Source organism: Rutilus rutilus (genome assembly GCF_951802725.1).
Source record: "Rutilus rutilus genome assembly, chromosome: 7".
NCBI classification, from domain to species: Eukaryota; Metazoa; Chordata; class Actinopteri; order Cypriniformes; family Leuciscidae; genus Rutilus; species Rutilus rutilus.
In genome coordinates, this window is record NC_140221.1 from 40,579,730 (window position 1) to 40,592,145 (window position 12,416).

Sequence of the window (12,416 nt, forward strand, 5' to 3'; positions counted from 1 at the left end):
TCCTGACTGTGACACACAGAAAGACTCGCGCTAATATCGTGCGTGCGCACAAAACAGCATGCCAGAATACAGTTCTCTTTCGAGCTTGAACGAACAATTATGCCAAAATGTCTTTTTGTCGAGTATTTCATAACATAAGAGTAGTCTTATGATGAACGTGAAGAGTTGTGACTCGTGAGAGAATGAGGCGTGTGAGATCCGCGTCTCTGACAGCAGCGGCTGGTCTTAAAGGGACAGTACACAGTAGCCACTAATTACATCAGTCGCTAAAGTTAAAGAACAAAGGGAACAGAGAAAAACACTCACTGCTCTTGACTAAACTTTTTTCTTTAGGCAGATTATCACTAATCTGTCTGTGCATTTATTTTCCTTGAGAACCAAGCAAGTTGACTCATGAAACCATTTGTTTATTATATCGCATATCGCAATCGCAATATTGACCTCAATTATCGCAATATTTTCCCCAAATCGTGCAGCCCTACTATAAATGGATTTAGACCTATAAATTGCAATTAAACCTTAATTGCACCTTGCTTTGTGTGACTGCATCTCTTCACGTTGACTCTTTCATGACCTCAGGCATCGTATGGTCGTCATGTCCCATGATGGACTTGAGCTTTACAAGGTTGACCATTATTTAGTTCTCTGCTTCATTGCTCCCTGCTGTTAGATGTATTTGCAACTACCGTACATGTCATTGGTATCACTAGCGTGACCTCCAAATCTGAATCCCTTATTTTAGATAGTCTATCAGGGATGGTCTACACATAGTATGATGACTTGTTTGGCTCTTCTATTTGTGAAGCCACCCTGACTTGATATATCAACCAATGGGCTTCATTTCTCATTGCTTCTCAAGTCAGCGGGAGGCATTTTGGCAGTTGCACCCAATCTGAAAGGTGTTTTATTGTTTGTGTTACTGTGAAAGGTCTTTTAGAAATAGAGGCAATCTGTGTAAAGAATGTCTATCTATTAAGAGCTAAATGATTAATCGTTAAAAGATCGTAGTCTCGCTTCAAACACCCACGCAATCTTATTACTAAGCGACAATGATTCTGCCTTTTGTATTAAACCTTTTGACAAGTAGCCTATGATCACAGCGAGCATTTAGATCTCTGTTGGCACTGCTGCTGACCAAGAGAGAGCAGTTGTCATGTAGCCTATTGATATGAAACGGCTTTTCAACCACACAGTGTCATTATTGCTGTGTTAAAATAATTCAAATCATCACAGAAATACTGGGATAGTCGTAATAGTTTATAGTTCGGATATAAACACTGATGTCTGTGGTAGAGCTCAAAATAGAGAATCACCTTTTGAAAGAACTTGGCGCTTCAAATAAAGATTGTATTAATTGCATTGTTAAAGCGATAGTTCACTTTGAAATTAATTTTTGATATGTTTTAGCTTACCTCAAGGGCATCCAAGATGTAGGTGTCTTTGTTTCCGCAGTAGTTTCAATTTTGATATTTTTAGGTCAAAACGTTCTTGTCTGTCAGTCATATAATGCAGGTCTATGGTCACTGGCTCAAAACACAAGCACAGAGTCCAAATTAAAACAATTCCCCATCGTCCAAATGAAACAATTCCCCATCATAAGTACACATTGATGGCCTAAGACACGAAACGAGCGGTTTGTGTGAGAAAACGAACAGTATTTATATCGTTGTTATCTCTTGAAAACAGCACACGTCCAAATGATCTGACGGCGCGGGCGGGTATAGATATAAACATAGACGTCGCCTTGGCTACTGCAGTTCATTGGAACGAAACCGTAGCCAAGCGACATCTAGTGTATATATCTATACCCGCCCGCGGGCGGGTATAGATGTATACACTAGATGTCGCCTTCGCTACTGCAGTTCATTGGAACGAAACCGTAGCCAAGGCGACATCTATGTATATATCTATACCCGCCCGCGCCGTCAGATCATTTGGACGTGTGCTGTTTTCAAGAGATAACAACGATATAAATACTGTTCGTTTTCTCACACAAACCGCTCGTTTCGTGTCTTAGGCCATCAATGTGTACTTATGATGGGGAATTGTTTCATTTGGACGATGGGGAATTGTTTTAATTTGGACTCTGTGCTTGTGTTTTGAGCCAGTGACCATAGACCTGCATTATATGACTGACAGACAAGAACGGTTTGACCTAAAAATATCAAAATTGAAACTACTGCGGAAACAAAGACACCTACATCTTGGATGCCCTTGAGGTAAGCTAAAACATATAAAAAAATAATTTCAAAGTGAACTATCCCTTTAACGCTACTAGTTAGCAACAAGTGACTGTTAACAAAAGGCACCAGATGCTTCCATGAATAATAACTCACGTATGTAAACATACAAATGCATGTGAAATATCAACGAATCCTCAAGCAGCTTTATTTTTTACAGTCCCTGTAGTTGTCATTGAATCATTCATTCAAGAGATTCGGTCAAAACCGCTGATTCCTCGTTGTGAAACAAGTCTTTATTTGTGAGTCTTTGAATCACTCATTCAAACTGATTTTTATTTTTATTTTATTTTTTTATGAGTGAGTGTGTGTGTGTGTGCGCCAGTGAGCGAGTGAGTGTGTGTGTGTGTGTGTGTGTGCGTGCGAGTGAATGTGTGCGTGTGACGGCACGCGATGACTGGTCGGAAAGCAACGTGTAGTCTGACATGTTTCTTGTCCACGACACGACAAGATTTTAGGAGTCAAAATCGTGTAATCTGACACCGTGACTATCATAACAGACACAAAAATCTTGTAATCTGAACCAGGCATTATTCATTGTGTCAGGCTGTCTGTTGCGATGTGTTCATATCGCGATGACGATGAAAATTCGATGTATCGTTCAGCCCTAGTCTACAGCAATTAACATTTTGTCAGAACCTCTAGTAAATTACGTTATATAATTTAGTTGTCTCTTCAGAATCATGGGAGAATCGTAATCTCTATTTGAAAATAAGAAAAATGTGATTCTACTATCTATCTGTCTGTCGAATGGTGTCTATTCACTCACAGAATTGTTTACAGTTGTTTGAAGTTTTGAAGTGAATCATTTCAATAATGTTACTAATAATATTAGACATTATAACATTTCAGATTTGATGTTGATGAAGAAGGGGTACTTCTGATTTACTGGTGCTGTATCTGATTTACTTAGATACAGGGAGTATCTAAGATGAAAAATATTGTCTAGTACTACCATGGCAATTAAATACTTAAGGTCAAGGCCCACCCCATATTCCCATCCAAAAGACGTGTTGTTATTTTGATTGTATGCAGAACCACCAGTGAGACACTGAGAGCCTGCTTTGTCGTTTGACAGTATTGTTGCATTGGCACGTCTCTGCCCTCTTGTTGTTTCCTTTCAGTTTCCTTTCTCTCACTTGTTTGTGTTTGGTTGTGTTTTTTAATGTGTGCGAGTGTTTCCAGCTGTCTCCCCCTGTACGTTGATCAGTGAGGTTCTTGCACAGGGGCTTGTGGGTGATGGGTAGGGGGCTGCATTAATGCAGAAATGAGTTTCACATGTTAATGAGAACCTTGACAGAGCCAGAGACAAGGACAGTAGGTTTTGTTCTCCCACCCCCTGCCTTTCCTGTTGTATCCCCATCTACTCATTCGGGTTTCCAGCATCTGATTGCCCACGTACAACATGCACTCAGCTTTGTGTACATTAAGAGGAAATTGAAGGCTTCATTAGAATGGGGAAAAACTGGCAGATTGATGCGCGTGTGTGTGTGTGTGTGTGTGTGTGTCTGTGAGGGGGTGGCTTTTGTCCTGTCAGATGCGCTTCTGTAAGAATAATTTTTCTCTCCTACATGAAATATTTTTAGATTTCCTGTGGTGGTCTGCTGCCTGGCAGCTGTGCGTTAGTTGTGATTTTGCTCTGTGAATAGTTTGCTCTTCTCATCTAAGTTGTTTTGCTTGTCTTTTTGAAGAATAAAAGAGTTGTTGTATGAACTCAAGGTGTGTCCCCAAACTGCCCAGGTTTGCTACTTGTCCTGACTTGTCCTGAACAAAAACAATTATCAAGCACTATCCTAAGTTGTGTGTGTAGTAGTAATAGTATTAGTAGTGTACAAAAATAAAAAAATACACTACTGTTCAAAAGTTTGGGGTCAGTAAGATTTTATTTTATTTTTTTAAGAAATTAACTCTTTTAGTAAGGATGCATTAAATTGATCAAAAGTGACCGTAAACACTTTTATAATGTTGCAAAAGATTTCTATTTCAAATAAAGGCTGTTTCTTTCCATCAAAGAATCCTGAAAATAATTATCGTTTGCACAAAAATATTTAGCAAGACAACTGTTTTCAACATCATGTGACCCTTCAAACTAGATTAATCATCTACTTAATCTTAATGTAATTGCCATCACAGGAATAAATTACTTTGTAAAATATATTAAAATAGAAAATTCATTTTAAATATGCTTTTACTGTATTTATTAAATAAATGCCACCTTGGTGAGAATAAGAGACTTCTTTCAAAAATCTTACCAACCCCAGGGTTTTTAAATGTTTTTATTTATTTATTATGTGTTTTTATACCAGCCAATCAGATTGTTGCACTCTGTCTGGTGAACTTTAGATTTTTGGTCCCTTTTAGGTCATCTACCTTAAACTCTTAAATTTTTTCAAAACTCTAGAAAACTGCATTTAGACATGAAGAGATTGTGAAAACTCTTCACGTCTTTCTACGTTAGCTTTTGCGCTCATGCATGAGCGGCAGAGCGCCGAGCAAACGCCCAGTTATGACATGCACGTTAATTGCTTTTATTTACCAAGATATAGTCAAAGTGCATTTTTACAACAAGAGAGCTGTATGTAAGGGTTTGGTTTTCTTTCTTAGAGTCCCACCCTTGAGTATGGATGTGTGTGGACCTGAGTCAGAGGAAAATGAACCCAATAAATCACACTGTCCTCTCTCTCCTCCCTGCTTGGACCTGCTCACACAAACACACACACATTCAAACCATAGAAACACCCTCATATGCGCACTGACCTTTTTTCTCCCAGCCTAAATCTGCCATTTCTTACTAGCCAGTCAAGAACACTATATGAACACACAACACCCATAGTGTCTGTCTTTACAGCTACTGCCATAATAGCCTATTAGATTGAGTCGCATTCAAAACCATAGTAGCAATCTTCATATTTGTACTGTTCCATTGGCTGTAATGTTGTACAATATCTGTAAAGAACCATACGTTCAGCTCTTCTTGAACTTCTCCTTGCACTCACATGTATCTGTGTGTGTGGTGTATGATGCATACTGCATCGTGGGTGGGTCTCTCTTGGACACACTGAAAGATTAATGTTGCTCCAGAAGCAAATGTCAGATGGTGTGGCTTGGAATAAGCATCAACACATGCTTTTGTGCCCACACCCTGACAATAATCCCACCTCTAGGCCCACACAAATCACTGTGATCATGACCATTGCAGCCTCTTTGATTATCAAAACTCTGGGTAACACTTTATTTTGATGGTCCACTTCAGACATTCTACTAACTTGAAGAAACTTTGCACCATATGCCACCTTACTCTCAATAGAGTTAGAGATCAACCGATATTTATTTTTTATTTATTTTTTATTACAGATACCAATTATTTTCATGTTTGTTTTATTCAATTCATGTAAAGTTGCATCTTTATTGGGACAGGACTTGACAGATTACATGACTGTCAGTTTGCCTCTATTCTGTAGCGCTAAGTTTAAACTACATTTCAAGCATTTATGTAACATCTCGTTTGTGCATTAATGACTGTTATGCTAAAGTTTATTAAAAAAGGGAGGTCAGTTATTTTACCTTTGAACACGGTTGTTGACTGATCTCCCCTCAGACACAGTGCTTCAATGGCGGTCTTGTGTGCAATTTATCTTTGAATTCGATATTACAAAACCGATACCCGATTATGGGAAAATGCTTAAATATCGGTAAAACTGATTATCGGTCGATCTCTAATTGGACTATTAGTAGACTCTTAGTAGACTGCTAGGTTAGGGTTAGGTGAGGTGAGTAGAATAAGTTGACGTAGTTGTAAAGTTACTTATAGTCAGTAGAATGACTGTTGGAGGAGCATCCAAATGAGAGTTAGTTGACATGTAGGTGCAAAGTTACTTCTAGTTAGCTGAACGTCTAAAGTGGACCATCAAAATAAAGTGTTAACCACTTGGTTTGTGTCAGATTTGTTTCGGGGCTTTCTGATGCCACTCATTGACTGACTCTAGAGAGTTTAGCAACTGCCTGGTAATGAGTTTTGCATGGGCAAATGCCACTCAGAAAATGTAAAAAATATTCATTTATATACGGTTCCGAAACAATGTAAAAGCCGATCTATTTGCTTCAGGCTTTTCTAAATCTGTCTCTGTGGAGAGGTATAAGCAGTGCTCAGAGCTGAATGAAGCAGACCTTAATATGGTTCATAAAGGGCAATTAATTCATTCATGCTGTCCTCAGCTGAGCTCATTTACACAAAATTTAGACCTCGGTTTCACTGTATCATTTGGATCTGCTTAGCCATTTTTGCAAAGTTTATGTATTAATATTAAATATTAATATTATTTATTAAATTATTTGCTGTTTTTCTCTCTCAGCCTGTGGCAGAGCCCATACCCATCTGTAGTTTCTGTTTGGGGACCAAGGAACAGAACCGCGACAAGAAGCCTGAAGAGCTGATCTCCTGTGCAGACTGTGGGAACAGCGGTAAGGAAGGGGTGAAAGTTCATTTGAACAGTTGTATTATTTTATTTTGAAATATTAAAAACACCAAGTATACTGGAAGTAGTTTTGGACAAAGGCATCTGCTAAAAAATTTATTACATTTAAAAAATACAGATTATTGTTTTTGTATTCAGTTTTATTACGTTTAAAAAGGTCTTAAATTTGGGGATGGCAGAACATGTGTTTTCACACGCCATATCACATTAATTCGTTTCGGCACAATGATCTGTTTTTTGCCTTTCTTTAAACACAATATTGTCGTATAAACAAAATCCTATATCGGTTGAGCTCTAATCCGTATGTATTAATATGTTGGTATGTTAACCAATTTCAGTACATATGTATTGGATAAAACATGTTTAATTAGGTGAAATAATCTTATATATGTGAATTATTTTGAGATTGAATTTGCTTGTTCATTGGATATACAATATTAATTTTAATTGCGCATGTCTTAAAAAAGGTTTTAAATTAGATTTTCAAAACTCAACAGATAACCTGAAAAATAATCATGGTTCAAGATAAGAGTAGAAAGCGTGAATGGCACTGTCTGTCTTCTCATCGGGATGAGGCTTTATTCAGGTTGTTTAAGGTTGTTTGATTCTGTCTTCTCAGGGCACCCATCCTGTCTGAAGTTCTCTCCGGAGCTCACAGCACGGGTCAAAGCTCTGTGGTGGCAATGTATTGAGTGTAAGACCTGCAGCAGCTGCCAGGACCAAGGAAAAAATGCAGTAGGTTCTTCCAGGGTCTTTCTCATTGTTGCTGCCAGATCATGTTAATTTAGGGGTCCTCTAATTTAGTTAATTTTTGCGTCCTCATTTACGCTACTGTTCAAAAGGTTTAAAAAATCGAACGTTTTTTAAAAGAAGTCTCTTATGATCACCAAAGCTGCATTTATTTGATCTAATAATGATTTGGTGCACATTATATATATATATATATTTTTTTTTATCAATTTTGAAAACAGTTGCTTAATATTTTTATAGAGACTGGATTTTTCAGTATTCTTTTGCTGAATAGAAAGTTCAAAAGGAACAGTATTAAGTCTTAAGTCTTCACTGTAACTTTTCATCAATATAATGCATTCGTGCTGAATAAAAGTATACATTTATTTAAAAAAAAAATCTTTCTGACCCCAACTTTTGAATAGTAGTGTATAGACTTACATTATGCACTTCGGTATGTACTTCACTGGTGATGGCGAAAGAACATACTTTTCAGTGTGTAGTATAGGGGTGGGTGACATGACCAAAATCCTGTTTCAAAATATGATAATCTTTTTCATGATAACAATGTATATCACAATTTTTTTATTATTAAAAATAAGCAAATGACAAACAATAGGACAAATACAGTATAGCAAAAATATGAATTAAACAAATTAAGTTTTTCAGGTACATTAAGTTTATTTAAAGGGTTAGTTCACCCAAAAATTAAAATTCTGTCAGTAATAACTCACCCTCATGTTGTTCCAACCGCGTAAGACCTTCGTTCATCTTCGGAACACAAATTAAGATATTTAATCTGTCTGTGTTACACGTCACCACGTAGGCTCACTATTGGCCGACGCCGGTCATGTGTGTGTTGCGTGATGACGTGCAACACAGACGCGCAGCGCAAACACACTACGAGGCCCAGAGAGAAGGAAATGAAAAGTGGAATAAAGTCGTTATTTTTGTTTGTTTTTGCGCACAAAAAGTATTCTCGTCGCATGATAAACTTAATGTAGTGCCACTGTAGTTACTTGGACTATTTTAACGATGTTTTAATAACTATTCTGGGCCGGTGAGTTTCGGTCACACTGGAAGCCTATGGAGGAGTCAAAATTCTGTCAGATTTCATCAAAAATATCTTAATTTGTGTTCCGAAGATGAACGAAAGACTTACATGGTTGGAACAACATGAGGGTGAGTAATTACTGACAGAATTTTCATTTTTGGGTGAACTAACCCTTTAACATGTAGTTAAATACACAGAAACAGAAAAGGAATAATCAAATGCACAAAAAAGTACTGCATAGTCTTAACAATATGAATTACACGCATGCATAAATAATTTAATCTTATTAAAGCTACAAAAGTTATTCAGTCAGGAGGCATTTTGACAATAGTGTGTGTATTCGACCATTCAAGCGCAATAAGATGTGAAAGAGAACCGAATTTGCGATCCAATGCCTAGATATGTGGCTTTTTGTGCTCGTGCTTCAGCTGTGTGTCACTCAGCACAAGCACCACATTGAGTTCTTTATCACGATTTATTGCGCTTAATAACTGTTTTTAACATCAAGAAAGTCCTGCTCTTTGTCTCATTTATGTGTTTCATCTCTCTAAAGTGTCAATAGTGCTGTGCTACACGTATATGTTTACGTACCGTGATGAACACAATATAGCAAAATCTCCAATGATAGACCTTTTATACACTTAGATGCATACCGTCACACCGTCCAGCCCTAGTGTAGTACAACAGTGGGTCAGTATTGGGACGTATTACCCTGTCAAAATTGTGTCCTGATACCACAGATTTCTGGTTGTGTAATGTTTACATTAAAACTACTTTTTTATTACTTAACCATAGCCTTGCGTTCCTTATCACATCTCTTTAACTGAAGATCTCAAAAGAAAGCAGTCACAAACTCTTAGCATTCAAAATGGCAAAAATTCATAATTAGGGTCCTTGACTCTTGTGTTGCCTTTGTGCATTTGTATTCTACAGGACAACATGTTGTTCTGTGACTCCTGTGACCGAGGTTTCCACATGGAGTGTTGTGACCCCCCACTGATGCGAATGCCAAAAGGTGAGTGCCCACACACTCAAATGCAGGCCATTTCTACTACAGTGTAATCAGTGGATTTGTGTCTAAGGCTCATAATTATACTTCCAAGTAATGATTCTTGATTGCTGCTCCGCAGGCATGTGGATCTGTCAGATCTGTCGGCCAAGAAAAAAGGGAAGAAAGCTCTTACATGAAAAAGCAGCACAAATCAAACGGCGATACAATGCACCACTGGGGCGACCAAAGGGCAGGTATATTAAACTGTTTGATCCTCTTTATGACCATGATTGCAGAACTATATTGAAATTGTTTGCATAAGTGTTCATAAGACTACTACAAGTTCTCTTGTTCTCAGACCGGGCCGACCTTTTAAGAAGCTTCGAGGTGGTGGGCGTGGCAGGAGAAGGCGGGGCACCGGAGGGGTGGATCGGTGTTCGCAAGGCTCCTCCTCCCCGCACTCTTCCTCGAGCTCCTCATGCGAAGGTTACCCTGGTGACGATCGCATGCTGTTCTCTCTCCGAGAAGAAGATTCTGGGCATGGTGGCCTGCGTTTTAACAAGAAAACAAAGGGTCTGATTGACGCTCTCAGCAAGTTCTTCACACCATCCCCAGACGGGAGGAAAGCCCGTGCTGAAGTGGTGGACTATTCCCAGCAATATCGTATACGCAAGAAGAGCAACCGCAAGGGCGAGCATGATGACAGGACAGGAGGTGAGATGGGTCAGTGTAACTTTTTTTATATTTTATTTTTTTATATCCATATTAGGTAATGTGATGGCAAAGCTGAATTTTCAGTAGCCATCATGCCAGTCTTCACATGATTCTTCAGAAATCATTCTGATATGCTGATTTGTTGCTCAAGAAACTATTATTATTATTATCAATGTTGAAAACAGTTGCACAATGCAGGGCTCCTGACTGCAACCAAATGGTCACATTTTGCAACCTTTTTTCCTGCCGGTGTGACTAAATTTAGTTTAGTCACCACCACGTTGTCCAACTGATAAGAGCTGCCATTTCTGTTGCGTATGAGAAACATCACACGGCAAATGAAAAAAGAAAGCGGGACGCTTTTATATGGAACGCTACTATATAAATGTAACATATTATTATTATTATTGCTAATATTTTTTTTCCACACACTGTACTTTTGAATTTACATTTGCACATTATACAACCACTTTTATAACATATCAAATCATCAAGAAATAACTTTTGTGTCAAAGGTTTGCATTTTTTATACTTAAGTATGAAGATTGTGTAGAAGTCACAATTTCATAATTTTAAAAAAATAAATAAATGTGAAATACACAAAGCATTTAAAGAGCGCTCCTTTTATAAACACTGAGGCTGTCGTTCAGTTCAGTATGATACTATAGAAGCTCTACCAAATCCGGTGCTGGTCCCATCATCTGTAGAACTGCTCTCAAATGTTATGCCAGGTTAGCATATACTCCATTTGCAGTGTGTAGTAATTTCACCATAAATGCATATAATTAAACTCTACTGTGTTTCACAGTCAACACATGGCTTTTTAACCTGCAGGATTTCTTGTTTAAAGTTTTATATGCAAAAGAAAAAGCATGAGAGTTATCTGTTTTTGTCAATTATAAATATTAATTAAAAAAAGAAAAGACATAACATAAGAAAAGAATAGGCTATGTTTAAAGGTTTTGCCACTTGCTTGAGCAACTTAATATATAAATGTATATAGAAGTAATAAATTGAATAATATGTTTAAATAGTGCGTTTATGTCTATGAATGATTATATAACTCTGTGTACAAAGATAATCACGATGCTGAAAAAAAAAAAAAAAAAACTTTTTCAGTAACAATTTGTGGATTTTAAATAAAAAGTAATATATTTTGTATTTGTGGTAAACAGCTCTGGATCAGTAAACGCGTACATATGTGAAAGCACACGTGCTGCCTGTGCCGCTTCTGCACCTCATACAATACGTACAGCAAACGGAGTATGTGTGAACCTGGCATTATTAGTCTGGAGCCATGCAATATATTTGTGAAAAGGGTTCTTCGATTGAATAGAAAGTTCAAATGATCAGCATTTTTTTGAAATACATTATAATTTTGTAACATTATAATTGTCTTTACTGTTATTTGACATTTGAAGACAGAATAATTGTAAAACTTGTCACATTGTGCCCAATTAAATCAGTGTAAAATGAAAAGTACGAATAAATGTAAATCTGCTGTCTCTTTTATTAGTGTGTTTGCTTTGTACCTTCAGTTTTGTGCTCGCACTTACTCTCTGGCTGTTTTAACTGTCTTGGTGTCTGTTTGCATCACAGACAATCAGGAGTGTGGAGACAACTGGCGGGAGGATGAGGACAAGCTGCCAGGACATGAAAACCTAACTGAGAAAGACGTAGAGCTCTTCAGGCACATTCAGGAACTGGCACTACAGGTACAGAAAGGGAGGGAGAAACATCATTAAATTTTGTCTTGCGAATGCAAAATACTGTCCCATCTGAATTTAATAAATAATCTGTAAAGAATGTCTTTCTCCATTTACTGAGAAATGTGCTCCTCTAGGTGTGACAGAGTGTGGGTGTGTGAGACACTTGCTCTGCAGCTCAGTTTTTTGACATCACTCAGAACAGAATGAAACTTAAAAATAAAATAATAATAAAAAAGTGAATTTTTGGACATTTAAAAAAAACAACAACATTTAATTAAATCCATATACTAATGTGTAAACTTTGACAGCCGTCAAATAAAATCAAACCGAATCCTGTCTACAAATCGTATGCTTGATGGTTGGGGTGCCCATTGTTTGTTTGCAGTCACTGAATTTTCTTTTGGTATATTAGTGAAGACTTGGAAGCTGTCAAGGTCTTTATCTCTGCAGAATGTAATGTGGGGGATTTGAGAGTTTCCATTATCTTGACAGCTGGTGCCTCTC

The 12,416-nt window shown here is 37.5% G+C and overlaps 1 protein-coding gene across 3 annotated transcripts in view; it reads left to right on the forward strand.

The window, feature by feature from the left end:
- kat6a (K(lysine) acetyltransferase 6A) overlaps positions 1–12,416 on the forward strand; it is a 50,616-nt gene that overhangs the window by 22,245 nt on the left and 15,955 nt on the right. For 2 of the 3 annotated variants that reach the window (XM_084413449.1, XM_084413450.1), the window contains exons 3-8: positions 6,593–6,701; positions 7,335–7,450; positions 9,432–9,513; positions 9,629–9,743; positions 9,848–10,212; positions 11,803–11,918. In XM_084413449.1, the coding sequence (XP_084269575.1) occupies positions 6,593–6,701; positions 7,335–7,450; positions 9,432–9,513; positions 9,629–9,743; positions 9,848–10,212; positions 11,803–11,918 (903 nt within the window). The remainder of the gene's footprint in view (positions 1–6,592; positions 6,702–7,334; positions 7,451–9,431; positions 9,514–9,628; positions 9,744–9,847; positions 10,213–11,802; positions 11,919–12,416) is intronic. The other variant, XM_084413451.1, reaches the window with a different exon arrangement.